The sequence below is a fragment of the Ammodytes marinus genome, assembly GCF_949987685.1.
Source record: "Ammodytes marinus genome assembly, chromosome: 13".
In the NCBI taxonomy this organism is placed as follows: domain Eukaryota; kingdom Metazoa; phylum Chordata; class Actinopteri; order Uranoscopiformes; family Ammodytidae; genus Ammodytes; species Ammodytes marinus.
The window spans coordinates 19,337,624-19,357,565 of NC_137217.1; the positions used below are offsets into that span (position 1 = coordinate 19,337,624).

General features: G+C 40.1%; 1 protein-coding gene across 2 annotated transcripts; it reads left to right on the top strand.

Annotated features, from left to right (window-relative positions):
- Window positions 1–3,402: 3,402 nt before the first annotated feature.
- On the top strand, window positions 3,403–19,807 carry rundc3b (RUN domain containing 3b; the record flags this gene model as incomplete). Of its 2 annotated transcripts, XM_080039167.1 has the most annotated exons (11): window positions 3,403–3,497; window positions 13,162–13,277; window positions 13,944–14,077; window positions 14,901–14,986; window positions 15,137–15,226; window positions 15,791–15,871; window positions 16,951–17,125; window positions 17,450–17,607; window positions 18,456–18,602; window positions 18,995–19,116; window positions 19,202–19,807. In XM_080039167.1, 11 exons carry the CDS (start codon window positions 3,403–3,405, stop codon window positions 19,345–19,347), a joined length of 1,350 nt encoding a protein of 449 aa, XP_079895293.1. In that variant the 3' UTR covers window positions 19,348–19,807. The 2 variants fall into 2 exon arrangements, with proteins under 2 accessions (XP_079895293.1, XP_079895294.1); XM_080039168.1 differs by lacking the exon at window positions 18,456–18,602.
- Window positions 19,808–19,942: the final 135 nt, after the last annotated feature.

The following is a 19,942-nucleotide window of genomic DNA, read 5'->3' on the forward strand; positions in this document are numbered from 1 at the left end:
TTTCCATCCATCCATCCATTGCTTTTTTTTCTTTTTTTATGTCCAGTTATATTAAAACAAGGTAGTGATACTATGTGCTATGATACAATATACATTCACTGTACATTTATCATAACTGTTTAGCGTCAGGAAAAAAGTGTTTACAGAGGGGCCCGTAATTATTACTCTCCACCATACTTATTCTTACTTCTTCATACTTCTTCTTATTCTTCCGCCACATTTTCGAGCTGCTACTCCTCCCACACTGTTTCACTTAGAAACGCAAAAATGTCACAGAACGTCCGTCCCTACCCCGAATGGTGTGCTATTATACAGTTTTTTGAATTTCCGCCAGGGGGCGCTGGTATTAAGCCCCGACTGAAGAAACTTTGAGAGGCCACGCCCCTCACACCGTAAATCCGATTGACTTGAAATTTCTCACACAGGTGTACTTTAGGGTGCTCTACAAAAAAGCCTCTGGGACCATATAAATCCACCAGGGAATATTTTTCACTAATTAGCATAAACTGAAAAACAGGGTTTGAACCACAACTTTACTTTATCAACACCAAATTTCTCACGGAGCCTCGGGGGACTATGACACACATGCCCGTAAAAGATTAGTAAGAAAGCTTGAAAAATATGGCCGCCATTGACTAAAACGTTTACGCAGGGGCGGGGCTTAATAACAAATTGGCCATAACTAATTGACCATATGTCCTATCATCATGAAACTTGCAGGATATGTGCAGAAGACATGTGGTAGCATGGCCCTCTAAACTTGTCGAGATTAACCCATATAGGGGGCGCCACAAATGCGAAAACCATCACTCAAAAATGCAATGTTTGACAGGCCACGCCCCTCTCCCACTGACTCTGATTGTCTTGAAATTTCTTACACATGTACAGCTCATGGTGCTCTACAATAAAGCCTCTTGGACCATAGGGGCCAGCCATGATTTTTTTTCTTCCCTAATTTACATGACCTGAAATTCAGTCAAGTGACATCTACTTTGTGGATTTCCAACCTATCATCACCAAATTGTGTACACAGCATCAGGTGACCGACGTACACGTGTGTATTAGCCAGATAGCTCAAAAAACATGGCCGCCCTTAACGAAAACGTCTTCGCTAAGAGCGGCCATTTTCGTTCCGTTTTGCCACGATTGCGACCTTCAATCGGCCACAACTCGGGACTGGAGTTCGGAAAGCCCGCGGCGGAGGTTCGTAGAAGCTTTCGGGCCCGGCCGACGGGCTGCCCGTACAAAATCTCCGCGGGATTTTCTAGTTGTAATTACACCACACGCCTCACTTCTTGACGTTTTGTAAAGTGTTTAAAGGGTTTATTGATTGTTGTAAAGTAGGCCTACTTTAAAGATACTGTTAAAAACGGGTTAAGAAAAGTTATTTATAAGAAAATGTGTAGCCTATGTGTAAAGAATAAATGTTATATATAGTCAGAGGTGGAAAGAGTACAAAAATATTCTACTCAAGTTAAAGTATGATTACTTGTATTAAATTTTACTTAAAGGCCCACTTCACCGGTTGGAATATGAAGGTGTATTGAACTCGGAGATCCTATGAAGTAAATGTGCAAAAAAAAATAAAAAATTATCGGATCATCCTAGCCTGAGAAAAGGCAGAAAGAGTGTTTTATGGTCTCACTGTCTAACCCTACATTTCTCTTTCTGTGACATCACAGAAAGAAATGTAGGCTACCTCAAAACTGTGCTTACATTTGAAGTCAGGGGTTCCCAATTGCCCAAACTATACGCAAAATGCCCCATAATGTTTTTTTTACCCCTATTTTTTTAAGCCTACATGGGAAAGGAGGCCTATCCACGGTTTTAGGACGACTTACTGCATACATTTCCAGAGAGATTGTGCTGTTTTCTCCAAAGTCACTGGAGGGCGCTCTCCTCCTTCAAGATGACATAGGCTATGACTGGATTTACAGCAAAGGTAGGCCTTTGAAATCCAGACCTGCCGCTGGCAAATTACATTTCTCGTTCTAGATATGGGTCTGAATTTCCAGGCTACCTACTAGGCACAACCAGGGCTCTAAATACAAATCAAAGCATAATCTAAACCATACCAAAATAAAAATAAAACAAGACCAGAACACGTGGAACACTCTCTTGTTTACTGACAGCTCTTCTGAAACGGACACAAATAGATTTGTTTACATCAATATTCCAATGATTTGTTAAAACAGCAGTTAAAGGGATCTATACAATTTCTATGTGATATTAATTAACTAGAAAACTTATTGTGAAATAAGCTATTTTACCCAAACCCTTCTACATAACCTATTTAATTCCGGTAAGTCAGAAATAGCCCATTTAGAGGAAAATAAATGCTACACGCTGATGACGGGTTTAACATCTTCTTGCTTTTCTTTCAGACCAAGACCTTTGTGCCCATAGATATTTATGTTTGTGCCGTCAGTCAATTTATATAATTTACAGCAGCATAACACCTGATGAACGAATTTACCATCAAAATAAAAGTAGACTAGCCTATTTAAAAAATGTGTCAAAACTGTCAAACCTGACTATTTTTCAACAGTGCGCATTTGGAGGTTTCATTTTTATTTTGTTTAGTATAACTAATGACTTCTTTCAGTGTTTAGCTTCCGAGTCATTCCACCAATTTGGTACGATTTGAGTCCCTCTGATCTTTTTAAGTGTATTTTATCTATGAGAACAATTAAATCTTTCTTAAAAAGCTTTGTATATCAATTGAAGTCCCCCCTTTAATAAGACGTAAACATTACATACCTTTAATTATTGGCCATTATGCCCTCACACTATATATATATTAAAAAAAAATATATATATATATATATATATATATTATTAGTGTGAGGGACATCTGAAGAGTACACCAATGTAGTTTTTCTTAAGTATACATTTTATAATCATATTCAGACAGGTGCCACAGTGTCCATAATGGGGTTGAAAAAATTGTTGCCAATAACATACAACACAAAAATGGCCAATAATTAAAGGTATTTGATGTCTGAGATGGGAAAATATCTGTTTCTTAGGGTAAAATGTTATATACTATATGGGTTAAATATGTCCTTGATGTTGTGGGTCAAAAATCCAAAAGTCCAAATCGGACCGGATTCATGGAATGACTAAACATTCAGATTCTGGTTGATCGATTAAATTATATTATTACGCTTTACAGTCTACGACAAAAGACAACAAACCATAGCAACAAACAAGCGCAGCCATATGACCTTTTATTTTGAAAGTGTGCGCTGGAAGTCGTGCATCATTTGACTTGACCCCACCTAGGTTTCTGTGCGCTGTGCAGCGTCTCCTTCAGCGGAGAGAGCAAGGCGTGTGTTCTCCGTGGTGACGGAGACAGCTGGTCCTGCGGAGATAGCAGCCACGGACGGACACGGGCCGGGCATGGCGTCGCTCGGCGTGGGGCTGCATCTCATCCGCAGGAGGGGAGCGGGCAGGAGCGCCGCGGTGGAGAGGAGGAACCTGCTCACGGTGTGCAGGTGGGAATTCCTCTTCTTAAAGACTTAGATAATTTAGCAGCATCAGAAGCAGATGTCGGACAGCAAATTGTTAATTAAATCATGTGCGTTTGTTTTGAGGTTAGCTTGGGGAGCAGGGCTGCAGCCCCCTGACTCCATCCGGATTGATACTTTAATATGCATACAGGAGAAAGTCAGTCTGTCTGCTGGACGAGTTGCAGCAAAATAGTATTGAAATGCCAGCCAGGCTATATTCATCGCTCTCATCCATTTAATCACAAATACACATTCATGCCCACCACCACCAGCCTCAACAACCCTCCATCAAACAGATCATTCAATCACGTTTCAGTTTTAATCACCCTCTCTAAAAATCAGCTCTGTTTTGGATTTTAGAAATAGTCCATCTGCCCCAATCACATCTCCACCACTCCTTAAAATGCTGGAATAGCTGGAATTAAAGCAATTTTTGTAATTTATGTGTGCCTATAGGGCTAACAATTATGTAGACTATTTTGTACAATTTAAACCTGTGATGGTCCAAAGACATTTTCAGACCCCTTCCTCACTATGAGAGGTGTAATTCAAGTAGAAACTCAATTTTTTCAGATATAGGCCTATAAATATCCAGAAAATATCAAGTACATTGGTGTTTTTTGTAGAACACACCGTAAACAATCCTGAGGACTCTACCTTGTCCTCAATTCATTCCTCAAATGATGCGATGCCGCTGTAAAACACAGACACACACACACACACACACACACACACACACACACACACACACACACACACACACACAAAGTAGCACATCCCTCCTCCTGTTTGTTGTTTCTAGTGAGAAGCTCTCTGCTCTGAGTATTGATCGGTGGTCAAGTGTAGCTGCCAGATGTCAGTTGACCGACTATGGTGTGTTAGAGATAGCCGGGTAACACAGGGTCACAGAAGAAGGATGATACAGAGAGAGAGATAGTTCAAAATACAAACTGATAATGCACGGCCGACTCCGGCTGTTCAGTGAAGTCTAAACCGTTTAAAGAAGAGGAAATATATGACTATCAGGGTTCAGGACAGTCTGAAACAAGCTTTAATGGAAGAGTAGTAAGATGCACACAGAAGGGCTATTTACCTTTACACAAGCCATCAACATCCTGACTGTCACAATCTGTAGAGGGAGAAGGGTGAGCAAAGTGACGTCAAAAAAGTGAATCATGAGCAGATTAAATATTTACAGTGTTAAAAGAAGAGACTGGGGGACTTCCGGTATGCAACTGAGACGATAGGCAGCAAACGAGAAGAGCTCCCGGCCAATTAAGCAAAAAAACGGAAAAAAATCCTAAAGCTGCAACTCGAACTTTGAAGAATAGACGCCATGAGTAATTCTCAAAGTGGAAAGGGAAAGGAGAAAAAGAAGAAAGCGGAGAAACAGACGGAAAATATGTACAACGAGGAAGAAGACGAACAGGTGCTACGGGCTAACGCAGCGATAGCTAGCAATGCCGACCAACCTAGCTGGGTGTCTGAGCTACAGGCTAGCTTTCATACTGGTATGGACAAGATACATGCTAAAATTGATAAAGGCCAGCGTACGATGGACGCCAAACTGGACAAAATTGGCAAGCAAATGGAGGAGATGAAGCAAGGGCTGGATAGCCTCCGAGAGGAAACTAATACAAAATTTGAGTCCGTGGACGTCGACATGCGGGCGCAAAAGAAAGAAATCGACATCCTAGAAGAACGTACAGTTGAGATGGAGGAATGGACTACAGAGGTACAGGACATTCTCACTGCTTCACTGGAACAACAAACTAAGCTTCAAGAGAAACTGTCCGACTTGGAAGGGAGGTCAAGGAGAAGCAATATTCGAATCTGGGGGCTGAAAGAAGGAGTAGAGGGAGACTCGGTCGCTGAATACGTGGACAAATTAATTCATAAGGAGCTGGGAATGTCGGAAGATATTAAACTGGATATTCAAAGGGCGCACAGGGCGTTAGCACCGAAACCACAACCAAACAAGCCCCCGAGAGCGATTATTGTCAACTTTTTGAGGTTCGAGGTTAAAGAGAACGTCCTCAAGACGGCCTGGCGATCGCCGCTGGAAGTCGAGGGTCACCGAGTGACTTTTGATCATGACTACGCAGCAGAAGTGGCGGCTAAACGTCGGAGATATGCGGGTATCAAAAGAATTCTAAAAGAGAGGGGGATTCGATTTCAATCCCCAAGGGACACACTGAGAGTGCACTGGACTGAAGGATTCAAAGTATACAACAGCGCTCAAGACGCGGCGAGGGCGATGCGGGAGAGAGGATGGCAGGTCCCGGACCCGGGAGAGGAGAGACCGACACCGCTGCAGAGACTGGAGGCAGCGCGCAAGTGGACCAAAATCGGGAGATGATCGTACGGGTGAGAACAGAGGACGTGAAGCGCCACGGTGACCGATTGGGAAAGAACATGGACACGAACACAGCTTCAAATTTATAACTTTTGAATAAAGCCTATTATTTTGTGGCTTGACGGTCCTTTCGAAAAACCGCAGTGGTGAGTAAGAAACGTTTTCTACGAGCAAACTTTAACAGCATACAGCTGGTACTGGCTCATTTGGGGCACAACTAAAGTTTGCACGGACTTATAAGATCATTTGTGGCAATTTTTTATTATACCAAGGGTTAAAATAATGTATGGAAAATGCACATAAAGCTCTCGGCCGGGAGCTCTGGAAGTTAGATGTTGGACACTTATAGTGAGCTTGGGAGATCAACGCCCGAGGAGATCTCCGCCACTAGGGGGGGCCCTCTCACTATGAGAGGCTTAACCCCTCACCTACCAACAGGGAACAGGGGGACATGTTTGAAACCCCCGAATGCCTTGGAAGTTCATGTTCTGATTGTTAAAATGTGTTTTTTAAGTTCAGCGGTTGCTGTTATTTTACATATTGTGTTCTGTGACATGTGGAGAACAGAAGAATGTTTCAAGAGGAATTACTATGCAACGTAGGGGTATTAGAATGGTGTCATTAAATGTTAATGGTATGAACAATCCGATAAAAAGGGGGAAAGTTTTAACAAAATTTAGAAAGGAAGAGATGCAGGTTATTTTTCTACAAGAAACTCACTTGTCATCACAAGAACATGAAAAATTTAAAAGATATGGATACAACAATACGTTCTATAGCTCATTTAAGCAGTCTCATAGGAGAGGGGTGGCCACACTAATTAAAAACTCAGTGAAATTTGAAACAAGCAAAGAAATGTGTGACAGGGAAGGAAGGTACGTGGTGGTTAAGGGAAAAATGGAAGGACAAATGGTTACATTAATCAATGTGTACGCGCCACCTGATAGCGATAAGACATTCTTTAAGGAGCTTTTTGATATCATAGCTGTGGAAATGGATGGGATCCTGATTTGTGGGGGGGACTTCAATGTGGTACTAAATCATGATTTAGATACGACGAGTACAAGAAAAGCTAGGGCACATATCTCTAAGTACATGAACATACAACTGAAGCAACTGGGAATTACAGATATATGGAGGGATAGGCATACACTAGATAGAGACTACACACATTATTCACATCCACACTCGAACTATGCAAGAATAGACTATTTTCTCATGACCATGGAGGATAAACACAGGGTAGAAGACTGTACGATAGGTGTTACTGACTTGTCTGACCATAGTGCAGTATATCTGACAGTGAATCTAACCGCTAGAAGAAAGAACACAGTCTGGAGGTTGAATGTAGGTCTACTGAATAACAAGGAATTAGTGAAAGAAATAAAAGGAGATATAACTAGATATAGGGAAGAAAATGATAATGGAGAAGTAAACCCAATTATTCTCTGGGACGCTCTGAAGGCAGTAATAAGAGGGAAGCTCATAGCACAAACAGCGCACCTTAAAAGAACCAAACTGGAACTGTATCAAAACTTAACAGGGCAACTAAAAGAGTTTGAAAAACAACATAAAAACAGAAATGACCCGGAGGCACTTGCGAAGGTCAAAGAAATTAGAGGCAAGATAGATAAGATACTATTGTCAGAGGTGGAGAAAAAAGTGAGGTTTGTAAAGCAGACGTACTATGAAGGAGGGCCAAAAGCAAATAAATTATTGGCCAGAAGGATTAGGGTACAACAAACACTAAGCACTATTCATAAGATTAGGAACCCCAAAACTAATGAGTTATTAAAAGAGCCAGAGGAAATAGAGGGAATATTTGAGGAATATTATAGGACACTATACACACAACCAGCAGCAGCAGATGAAGAGAGTATTGAAACATTTCTAGAGGGGATAGACTTACCGTCGATAGGGGAAGGGCAGAATAAATTCTTCAATTCAGATATTACAGAGGAAGAGTTTGGGAATGCAATTAGTAGAATGAAGAATGGTAAATCACCAGGTAGTGATGGATTCCCATCGGAATTCTATAAAGTATTTAGGCAGGAACTTAACCCCTTATTGTTAGCATCATTTAGATACTCTATGAAGGAGGGCAGGACTCCCCCATCCTGGAAGGAGGCTATTATTTCTATAATACCTAAAGAGGGCAAGGATAAAGAAATGTGTAGTAGCTACAGACCGATATCCATGCTTAATGTCGACTATAAGATCTATACTTCAATTATTTCAAAAAGATTTGAGTCGTTCATGCCTGATATTATAGATGAAGACCAGACTGGTTTTATAAAAGGAAGGCAGGCACAGGACAATATAAGGAAAACCATTCACATAGTAGAGGAGGTTCAGAGGAGGGGAAATAGTGTGGTCTTAGTGAGTTTGGATGCAGAAAAGGCATTTGATTGTGTAGGATGGACCTACTTGTATAAAGTCTTAGGAAAATTTGGCTTTAATGGGGATTCTATCAAATGCATACGGTCACTGTATGATGAGCCAACAGCAAGAGTGAAAGTGAATGGTAGTCTGACGGATCGGATTAAACTAGAGAGGTCGACTAGACAAGGGTGTTGCCTATCTCCAACACTTTTCGATATCTTCATCGAACCACTAGCTCAAGCAATTAGACAGCATCATAATATCAAAGGGGTGGAAATGAGAGGATCAGAACACAAATTGGGTCTATTCGCGGACGACGTGATTGCATACATAGGACAACCAGACATGAGCTTTCCAATACTTATGGATCTACTGGAGGAATACGGGCACTATTCAGGGTATAAACTTAATGTGGCAAAGACACAGATTTTGGCTCTAAATTACACACCAACAATAGGGATCAAAGAGAAATACAAATTGAGATGGGACTGTGAGAAGATTAAATACTTAGGAGTGAATATTACAAAAGGAGTAGACAAATTATATAACTCAAACTACACACAGATCAATCAGAGCATTAAGGGGGATTTAGCAAGGTGGTCAGGACAGGTCTTGGACCTCAGTTCAAGGATCGAAATTGTAAAAATGAACATATTGCCAAGGTTATTGTATCTCTATCAATCTTTACCCATACCTATACCACAAAGTCAATTTATGGAGTGGGACAAGTGGATCTCAAGGTTCATCTGGGTGGGCAAGAGACCCAGGATTAGGCTTGCAACACTACAGTTACCTAAGGAGAGAGGAGGAATGGCGGTGCCCAGTTTCAAGGATTATTACTATGCAGCACAGATCAGAGCCGTTGCATGTTGGTGTAACAGTAACTACGTAGCCAAATGGAAAGATATTGAAGTGAGGGGGGAGGGATATCAAATTCAAGCGCTAGTGGGAGATAATGAACTATTTAAGAAACAGGAAGCCTTGATAGACCCAATATCTAAGTTTACTTTAAACATTTGGAACACAATAGTAAAGAGATACAAATTAGGAAAAGAGACGAAGATTTTGAGATGGCTAACACATGACAATAAATTTCAACCCGGAAAAGATCAAGGTTACAAGAGATGGGAAAGAGGAGGCATCACGGCAATATGCACAATGGTAAAAAAGGGGGAAATGCCAAGTTTTCAAAATCTAAAAGAGAGGTTTGACTTAGGGAGGGGTGACCACTTTAGATATCTACAAGTAAGGGATTACTATATAAGGGAAATAAAGATGGATAAGGCCACCGAACAAAATGGAGTAATTAAGGTGCTGACTGATGCATATACAGAGGGGAAGAGCAGAGTGATCTCAGCCCTATACCAAGGTCTGCTGAAGAGTAGGGGGAACTCTACTATGTATGTAAAGGAAAAGTGGGAAAGAGAGCTAGGGATCGAGATAACTGAGGAAGAATGGTATAATGTGTGCAGGATACAGCACTCGACAACTGCTTCCAGGTTATGGAGGGAGTTCGGGTGGAAGAACATCATAAGATATTTCATAACTCCAAATATGAAAGGGAAGTATGCTCCGGAACAGAACGCATGTTGGAGGTTGTGTGGGCAGGAGGGGGCAAACCACGCACATATATTTTGGAAGTGCCAAAAGTTAGAGCAATATTGGGAAGATGTTTTGAAAGAATTAAAGGAGATAATTGGTTATGAAATGCCTAACACCGGCTTGGTGCTGTATCTGGGGAATCTGGTTCAGGAAAACGTTGAGGGTGGGGACCTATATCTGATAAAAGCTCTGCTGGCAGCCAGCAAGAAAACAATAACAAGAGCGTGGTACAAAGCAGATCCACCAACAAAGAAGCAATGGCTGGGTGTAGTTGATGAAATATACGACATGGAAAGATTCACGTACATATTGAGGGTCCAGGAGGGGAAGTTTGATTCAAGATGGGAAAAATGGGTTGAATATAAAAGAAAAATTAATGACACCACAGATTAGGAGGCTCAAAATCAGATCATGATGTTGCATTTCAAGTAAGGAAGAACGCTTACATGTCACTGTTATTTTCATTTATTATTTTTTTTGTCTTTTACTTTCCTGTTTTTGTTGTGGCTTTTGATTTGTCTTTTGTTTCCTTTCAATGTCTTTTTGACCTAAATATATGGGTATGTATGTATAACAATTGTTAATCCAAGTACATGCAGCTCTATTTGAGACTATTCTTTATTCTGGATGTATTTTTGCATATATGTGGTTTGATATTTGTAAAATGTGCAAAAAACCCAATAAAAATTTAAGTTTAAAAAAAAAAAAAAAAGAAGAGACTGAGGGAATTAACTTCTTCCACATGTTCCTTCTTTTTGTGTCCCAGCTCTTTATTCCAACTACACAGTATATAAATACATGTTTTTTTTTGTCTTGTGTCATTTCACATCACCCCATCATTCAGCCTTTAAACAACTACACAGCTGCCAATTGTCCCTTAAATCAGATTTTCTCCAAATGCTCTTCTCTGTTTTGGCTGCAGGGATGGATACTTAGCATACTTACATAGATAATAGGATGTTGTGTCTGTTTTTCAGTATATGTCACTGCGGTAGATGAGATTCTTTAAGTGGAAAAAAAGTTACTTGGAAAAGTAATCTTTTTGTCCACATTAAACACTGAGAAGCTGAAGACACTAGCTTCGCTATTTGCTTACACCTTGTATCGTATACCCCAATGTATAGGCTACCTACATATGTAAATAATTTTCATTCTATGTTTTATCTGACATTTCTTTTTTCAGCTTTGTTGTTCTTGTTTTAAGCTGTACGTCTATTTGTAACATCTAGTTAATGGTGTGTAACATTTAGACTTCTGCTAGCTGTAGTGTGGTCTGGCTGCGCGAGACTACATTTAGACCAACTTAATTACATTTTCTCCTATCGCATCATACTCGGCTAGTAAAGCTGATTCTGATTCACTCTCCTAAACCCTGCAGGTTTCAGTGTTTGCTCTAAACCAACGCATGGAACATCACGTTCAGTCAAAGGTTTTAGACACACTCATTTTTAATGCAACATCTGAAACCCTTTATAAGTATTTAAATTACAAAAAATGTGCAATAGATAAAACTGAAAATAATCAGTCCACTGTGTTTACTTTGTTAGTAGGAATAAACAGTTGTTTTTGAACGTGTCATCACGTCATGAATCGGCGGATATTCAGCTGCTTGTCTCATTCATGTGCATAATGTGAAATTGCAGAAGACAGCTCATTCACCCTTTTCAACAGGCTGACATCAATAATTGTTGTCAGTCGCCTAGCAACAGGCCTCTCACGACTTCAACCCCTTCAAAGCCAAAGCTATGTGCTCGACTTCCCATGTTGGAATAAAACAACCTTTACATGACTGCGTTTGTGTCCCTTAAACTATCATCATAACAGGAAAGTTGTTGTTTTTCAATGTGCTCCATCAATACAATCGACCCAATATGTATATGAAAAACAAAAAAAAAATCTTCACAGTGATCACATTTCTAAATACAAGTCCATAATGTATGTTTAGCTGTCCTAGTTTATCAAATGATTTTAAGTTTAGTTCCTATATTTTCTTTTTCTAACGGTGTGAATGAGAAGTAATAATAACTGAGAAAAGTCTACATGTAGGGTAAATTAATAAATCAAGTGGGTGGTGTAAGGTTTTTCTGATAGTTACAAACACCACATGTGATTAAAAACCTACCTTGCTTTTATTCATGCTGAAATCTATCAGCTCCATGGCAGGAAGTGCACACTCGGTGGTCACCCTGCTGATTAGCAACGAGGTAGAGATATTGAAGTGAGATTATTTGGCTTACATAAAGGGCAACACACACACACACACACACACACACACACACACACACACACACACACACACACACACACACACGTCCATTAAAACTCCTTCCTGTCTAATTTGTTGAAATCAGATTAGGCAGAGCTAGCCGATATACAGGACTTTCGTAGTGCCCAGCTCATAAGGACTGGTTTTATTACAGGAGATTAATCAAAGCCTCACAAAAGACAGATTTTGTTTTGTTGACATCGCAGATATCAAAGGAAACGTCCAAAAAATGGCTACAGTGGATGGAGAGGATATCGATGTGTAATTAAATTCATCGGGAAAATGGAAAGCATGTCAGTTGTGCAAGGTCAATGGATAAGGAGAATGAAAATTTGACTGTGTATTGGACTGCAGCTTAACAGACAAAAAAAAAATATATAAATAAATGCAAAATTGTGTTTTCTTCCTTTTGTTTTCTTCCTTTTCATTTTCATTTTCATTTTTCATTTTTCATTTTTTATTTTCATTTTTTATTTTATTTTTTTTATTTTTCTTTAAAACATTTATTTTTTATTTTTTATTTTTTCTGTGATCAGTAAATGTGTATCTGATTCTGAATCTGATGAAATTGGGGGCGGGACTCGATAAGCTTTAGGCTTCTTCCGTCACCCTTCGGACAACACAAATTAATATGTATGATGTGAAAGAGATAATTGTGTATTGTGTGGAATTGTCCGAAAGAATAACAATAAATAAAATAATAAATAAATAAAAATTTAACAAAATAGAAGTAAAAACCGAAGCATCTTAAGCAAAGATATCAGGACTTTTTACTATGTGCCAAGCTCCAAAAACACTTGATCCTAAAATTCCCACAATGCAATAGGGGTAGCATCTGTTCATCAGACCATTCTTTCTGATAAATGTCTATGAAGTTCCATGAAGCCCTTTTGTTGTTTTGAAAGAATAGTCTAGTACTTTATTCATAGTATAGTGACATCATCATCACTGCTTAATCTACTAGTACATTGTGGTAGCACCTTTAACATACAGGTCAAATTAAATGTTTTAATATCAGTGTCTGAATCTCATTTTGTATCCAGGTTTTCAGTGAAGTCACTTTTGGACCGCTCCTGTTTCGATACAATAGATGACTCCTCTCCAGAGTTGGTTAACTTTGTTTCCATACTGGAGCACATCCTCAGCCATCGACTGAAAGGTAAAAAGCGTAAGCAAAGCCTCCTCTTATCCACATGCAAGTATACTTTAAACAAGGCGCAGATAATACATTTAGTGTAATCTTAAAAAACTGCAGTGTGGTCGCCTATTATTTTCCCTCACTTTATGCCCTTTATTGATAGTTTATAGGAGGGTGACTAGAAAAATACAGAGAAATGATGTATGATAACAGCTGGGAAGGAGCAGGGCATGTTGTGGTTACATGTGTCAGACCCATCAGGACACCCCATAATGTAAACTTTTGTGTGAAATTACAGTGACTCATCAATCACAAGTTAAGGTTGCAATTGGCATTTAATTTCCCTTTATTTTGATCACTGCCAAGTATATAGCCTCAGATTGAACATATCCTTATTATCATACACAGTACATTGATATTCATATTATTCTTAAACTTTATGGACTGAGAACCAGAGCTCTCTGCTCAAGACATCCAGCTACAAAAAGCAATTTAACACAAATGAGTGGACAACTAATGTCACTTAAGTGCAATTTCTGGGCAACAAAGCCATTCGACTGTGCTCCACTCCCTTCTGTTTAACAAGTGCACATGTCTTTGTTCTTCTTTTAAAATGCAGAGAAGCACAAAGGAAGCTGCAGGTTGGTATACAACCACTGTTCCCTTCTCTTTGTTTCACTCTCTCAGGTCAGATGACTTGGTTTGGCTACGAGAGTCCTCGGAGTTTCTGGGATTACATAAAAGCCGCCTGCAGTAAAGTTCCTCATAATTGCATCCGAAGCATCGAGAGCATGGAGAATGTGCGATCATCGAGAGCTAAAGTGAGGATAAAACAGCCTCGGGATCAGATTGAATTTACCTGAGGCAGCAGGGGAGAAATTCATCTTTAAACCATCAAAGAGTAAAAAAGGAAAGCGATATCAGTTTTATAAACGTACATAGCACAACTTCTTTTCTCTTTGATTCTAAACTTATCCTGACCTACTGCATAGTACATAATCAGGCATTTGTGATTTGAGCTTACTTTGCAATATCCCCTTAAAAAAAGAACAAAGGGAACGCAGTCACAAAAATGTTAAGAACACACACGCGAATCAAACATGACTCAGCCTTACACTGCGGGTAAGAGGGCAAACAACTCTAGCTGCTATTGTTTTACTGTCACGCGGTAAGTGAGAACTAGATTTGCTGTACCTCGCATGATTACACACATAAACACACTTTTCTCTCCAGGAATTAAGAAAAGGCAACTTTGCATTTACTACAGACGGGTCATTTTGTCATTAGTTATGCTGTTGTTTTTTTCATTACATTTATTAGGATTTTTAGCCATGAGCATAACAATTTTTTTCTGAACTTTTTGATTAAACTAAAGCATGAAAAATACCAGGAAAGGTTTTTACAAATGGCTTCTAAATGGCACTTCATCATTAATGGGGTTTGTTACCTCTCAGCAGCTAATCTCTACACATGTTGGTCTTTCAGTCCTGCACTTTACCATGTGATCGTGTGACTTTGTATATTTTTGACCTTCGCGTCAGACTCAGTTACTGTGCCTATAGCTCGATTGTGGTATTAAAATTAGAAGTATACAGATGGAATGCCACTACAACCTCAATGCCATTTCTTTATATCTCTCTGCAGGGCAGGGCGTGGATCAGAGTGGTCCTGATGGAGAAAAGATTATCAGAATACATCTCATCTGCACTGAGGGACTTCAAAACGACAAGGTGTTGATGCTCTGCTTTACACACAGTATAATCTTCAACATTAGAGACATTTGTATCAAATCAGGTGTAGGAAGGGTCTCTCCAACATCAGTGTGCTGTTAAATTACAAAAGTCTGAGTTGAATTAATGCTGTTAATATGTTGTTTCTAGGCGGTTTTACGAGGAAGGGGCGATCATTCTTGGAGAAGAGGCGGGGCTGTTAGCAGACACACTCATCGCACTCCACACCATTGACTTCAGGTTCTGCTTTTTCTTACTGTAACCTCTCAGTCCTGCTTTTTACCGCCTGTTGCACTGTCAGTGTGTAGGTTTTCCTGCATGAAATGCATTTTTGGCAATGCGGTGTCGGAAAAACAACATCCCACTCTACCCAAGTTTGAAGTTGATTCAAGAGGCTTTCATCTTAAAGGTGGAGTCTGGAGAAAGCTTGTTGTCAAAATCCCTATTTTTCCAAATCAGTGCATATCTCCTCACAATCAGCTACCTATATATACTGTGTGTGTGCTGAAATAAAATCTGGTAGACTAGACTCTGTAAACTGGTATATAAACAAAGGTGATGTAAATAATGGGACCCACCATAGCTTGCTACATGCCTGTTTAAAGTGCCTGGGCTGTGTATTCACTTCACTGTAGTTTTCGGAGTTTGACTTGATTGTTGTACAAAATACAGCACACAGTCCAACTTTTGGTGGATCAGTGAAGTTGGGATGGATTCGAAACATTTAGAATGAACATAACTTGTTTTTTAGTTGAAAGACCGTTGCAAAGCTGTAAATGTGGTGAATGTGTCTTCTGTCTTAAGCTTCTGTCTGAAAGGAGAGGGTCTGGACGGCGGCAGCCCGGCCGTGATCGACTACATGCCCTACCTGAAGTTCACTCAGAGGTATGTGAGGTCAATTGATCCCCATCACACAATTCAAGTAGGCTACTGTTGAATGTTAAAAGTTTTTATCTGCTGCAGAGTTGTGAAACATCATGTAAAAATGTGGACTAAGAAAGGCAAGTTTCTTTTAGCGATAATGCAGGTGGGCTAGATCAAATAGGTTTAAATAGCATCCAGGAATGGTGCATCGATGAGAATGCAAGGAATGATGAAGAGGAGACGTAACTTGCTTCAGAATATATTATGTTCAGCCCTGTTTTATTAAATACTTGGTAATATCTTCCAGTTTTCTATAAAACAACAGTAAAATAAAACACAGTTAGTTCTATGAAGCATAATAAATAAATAACTATTGGCTAAACAACATATACAGTTATATAGTACAATACTCACAATAAAGGAAACAAAGTAACAGGCACTTACATTGTCACAAACTTTAAACCCGGAGTATTAACACAGTAAAGCAGCAGGTAATGGAGGAACGAAGAGCCACCTGCTGGTAGGCGCTCGCATGAAGCTCTCTCTCGGAGTAACAGTCAGAAAACGAAACTTAAAGGTGCAGTGTGTAATATGAAATCATCACAACAGTTGGTCTCTATGGCTCCCGTTCAGAGAAGCAACAGAAATTCTTCAAGAACATTCCAGCTGGTAGTTCTGATGGACACAGTGTGGCCAACTGTTCCATTCTGTGCTTCTGTAGAACTGATGACATTCCAACTATGATGCTTCCAAAATGGCGGCGCCCATGCCTTGGTCCATGGTATGGAGAAATATGAGATATGAGACCCTTTCTAATGGGAAAATATATATATATATATTTCAGCTATTATGCACTAAATTAAACGTACTTATGGATATTTTAATATTTTTTCCCCCAAAAATGGTCCCAAAATTCTACACACTGCAGGTTTAACTTGAATACAATAAACCGTGAGCTACTGCTCTTAAAGCGACATGCACTATAAATGTCAAAGCCTTTTATACAGCAAGAGTTCAGCTTTGCTCAGGGAGCCAACTATTCTTGTCAGACCACATAGGATAATGTACTGACACATGGCACTCTCTGGCTCCCTGTGCAGTGCCGACAGCATCAGCAGCGACGAGGAGGAGATGAGGACTGTAGGGAGCAGCTGCAGCGAGAGCAGCACCCCCGACAAAACGGCCACCGCTGCCTCCATCTTCACAGAGCAGAGCAACTTGGTCAGCAAGTGCAAACGCTTTGAGTCCAAGTATCGAACAGCGCTGGAGCAGAAGGTGTGTGTGTGTGTGTGTGTGACGTTGCTGTTATTTTAGGGATAAACTAACTACATGATAATATATGCCAATATGACATTTTCCTTAATGTCTGAATTATGTTTATAAGCCTTCAATTGGGAAATGCCAAGACGAAAAGGACGATGTTATTTGTGGCTTGTACACCAGCTGTAGGCTATTGTTTCCCTGTGTGGCTTCAGGTCTAACAATTGAAAGCTGTTATTTAATATTCTTTGAGGCAAAACAAGGAATTCAAATGTGTATGCAGCAGCTCCTTCAGGGCTGTAAACAAAGGAATGGAAAAACCGAGTGTGTTTGTCTAAGGGTTACCTGGAGGAGCTGGTCCGTCTACGAGAAGCCCAGCTGTCAGAGGCCGTGTCTGATAATAAAGCTCTTCAGCAGAGCCTGGCAGACACACACCTCTCCCACACGCTGGAGAAGGAACAGCTTGAGTACATCATAATGGAACTACAGGACCAACTGTGAGTTCAGGACACACTGTGTTTCTGTGTGTGTTTGTGTTTGTCTGTGCGCATTAGGTCGCTAATGATAAGGTGAAGGCACACACTGCAGCAGATCCAGCTGTGAATTTGACATTAAGGACACAGCAAGAAGCCTGGAGGTTGCAGGTGGTTCGTTAATTTTTCCGCTTGTTGTTGAGTCAATCGCAGTCGGCAGCTGTTTTTTAGCTAAGAAGAAAAAAAGCTGCATCAGTGTTGTGTGTCTTTCCATTCATTTCTGTTAATATATCACTCGGTGACAGAAAGCTTTCACGGCTTGGGCACTAATTCAATGTCGGTTGCTGAGGCTGTCAAGAAGGTTCATGTCACGATCTCTGGAGATGAAGTTGCAGTCTTGTACCGGTGTGATGAGTCAGTGGATGTTTTCAAATGAGCTCCTGTTATAAGGCAGGTTTATGATTTTGTCAGGGAGGATTTACAATTGAAAGACAAGTGTCCAGATGAGCTAGTGGTGCCAACCGATACAGTATTTTTGAGACGGATAAAAAAAAAAATATATACAGGCTCCTATTTCCTTCCTTTTTTTCCCCCTCAATTTTTTGGGAATATACAGATCCAGGATATTTTACATTTGAAATAAAAAAGCTTGTCAGGGGCCAGGGCAAAATATTGTTTCTTTTTGATTGAACAATCTTCAGATTTGTTTTTGTCTTTTTCATGTATTAGAGAAGATTAAATAGGTAGACTATCAGAAAAAATATGGTATTCATTATTATGTGTCCGTCATAATTGGCTGCATTCATGCAAGTGAAGGGTTTATTCAGCGAACGAACCGCCTTTGACTCTGGACACGCGTCTGTCGCCTTTAGGACGGTGCTGAAGAACAATGATTTGCGGTCCAGACAGGAGTTGACAGCCCATCTGACCAATCAGTGGCCGTCCCCTGTCGTCCTGGATGCCAACGCCGTGGCCTTGGACACGCTGCTGTACAGGAAGAGCACGGGACTGTGCGAGGAGTATGTAGATGAGTTGACATCCTCCGGCTTCCAGGTTTAGTTTGGTTCTGTCTGGGGCTGCAACTAATAAATTGATTTCTTAAAAGATAGTATTGGCTCCCTACAAGTAAAGTTTTTAAATGATTGATTCTAACTTGACCATTTACACAACTCAGAACAATTAATGGTGAGCTGGATCTACTGCAGCAGAGATACATTTAGGATTATGAGACCAGTCGGCAACATATTTACTTTTATTACAAATTTGCAGATAATTGAAATAACTATTGAAGTGCAAAATGCCAAAGTTTTTGGTTTACACAATTTATAAAAAACAACAATAATTAACAGTAAACAGGGAACACCAAAAGTTTGCTTGTGATCTTAAATGATACTATAACTTTTCTTTGCAGCAAGAGTTTCCAGAGTCTTGAGCAGCTATCTGCTGACATGAGCCTCTCCCAGACTTCTCTGGGTCCATCACACACTCTGAGTCTGGAGGCCCGGCCGGCCCGCACGCTCTGGCCCCACCAAGGTACATCTCCTTCAACACATATTGTAAGCATCGCCACCTCTGCTTTAATGTGAGCATTAATCACACCTTGCACCCTTTGGTTCAGGTAAAGAGGAAACCCCGTCTCTGAGAGGTCTGTGTGGCTCCCTGACATCAGTCGCAAGCTACAAGTCTCTGGCCAGCCTGAAGTCCAGCGAATGTCTGGCCAGTCCAGCGACGGAGAACAGCAGCCCCGGCATCACTCCGTCATAGCTTTAAAAAACAACAACAACACATCTCCACCAGGGCCAGACAATCCAAGAACTTTCGACATGTAGGTGACATTGATTTTCTGTTTGTATACGTTTATGAGCTTTAACAGATGGAAGTCAGGTTTGACACCGGTGCAGCATGTTCTTCGAATTATGTTAAAACTCAAAGACCAGCACCATCGGGCCGAACAAGGCCTCATCATAGAAAATCTCCAGCTCTTTATTCATTCATTTTAGCGTGCATTTTTTTTTAAACTGTGAAGCACCAATGTTTTGGTTTCCCTTTCTAGGAAATAAATGAAAATAATAGAAAGTTGATATAATTACCAGTTTACTTTCCAGTATTGAGAAGACAGCAGTGTTTTCACAGTTGTTCAAGAAAATTAAAGAATGTTACATGTACTGACTCTAGATCAGATCAGAGTTAAGGAGGAAACACAAATGTAAGCCTTTGAGTCATTTCCTGCTGTTAAATGTATTTTTTTAAACCGTCCTTGCTGCAACAGAGTTCTTGTCTACGCCATTTTAATCTAGATATTTATTTGATTAATGGTAGCCTATCAACTATTATTGTTTATAATCAAATATGCAGTCTC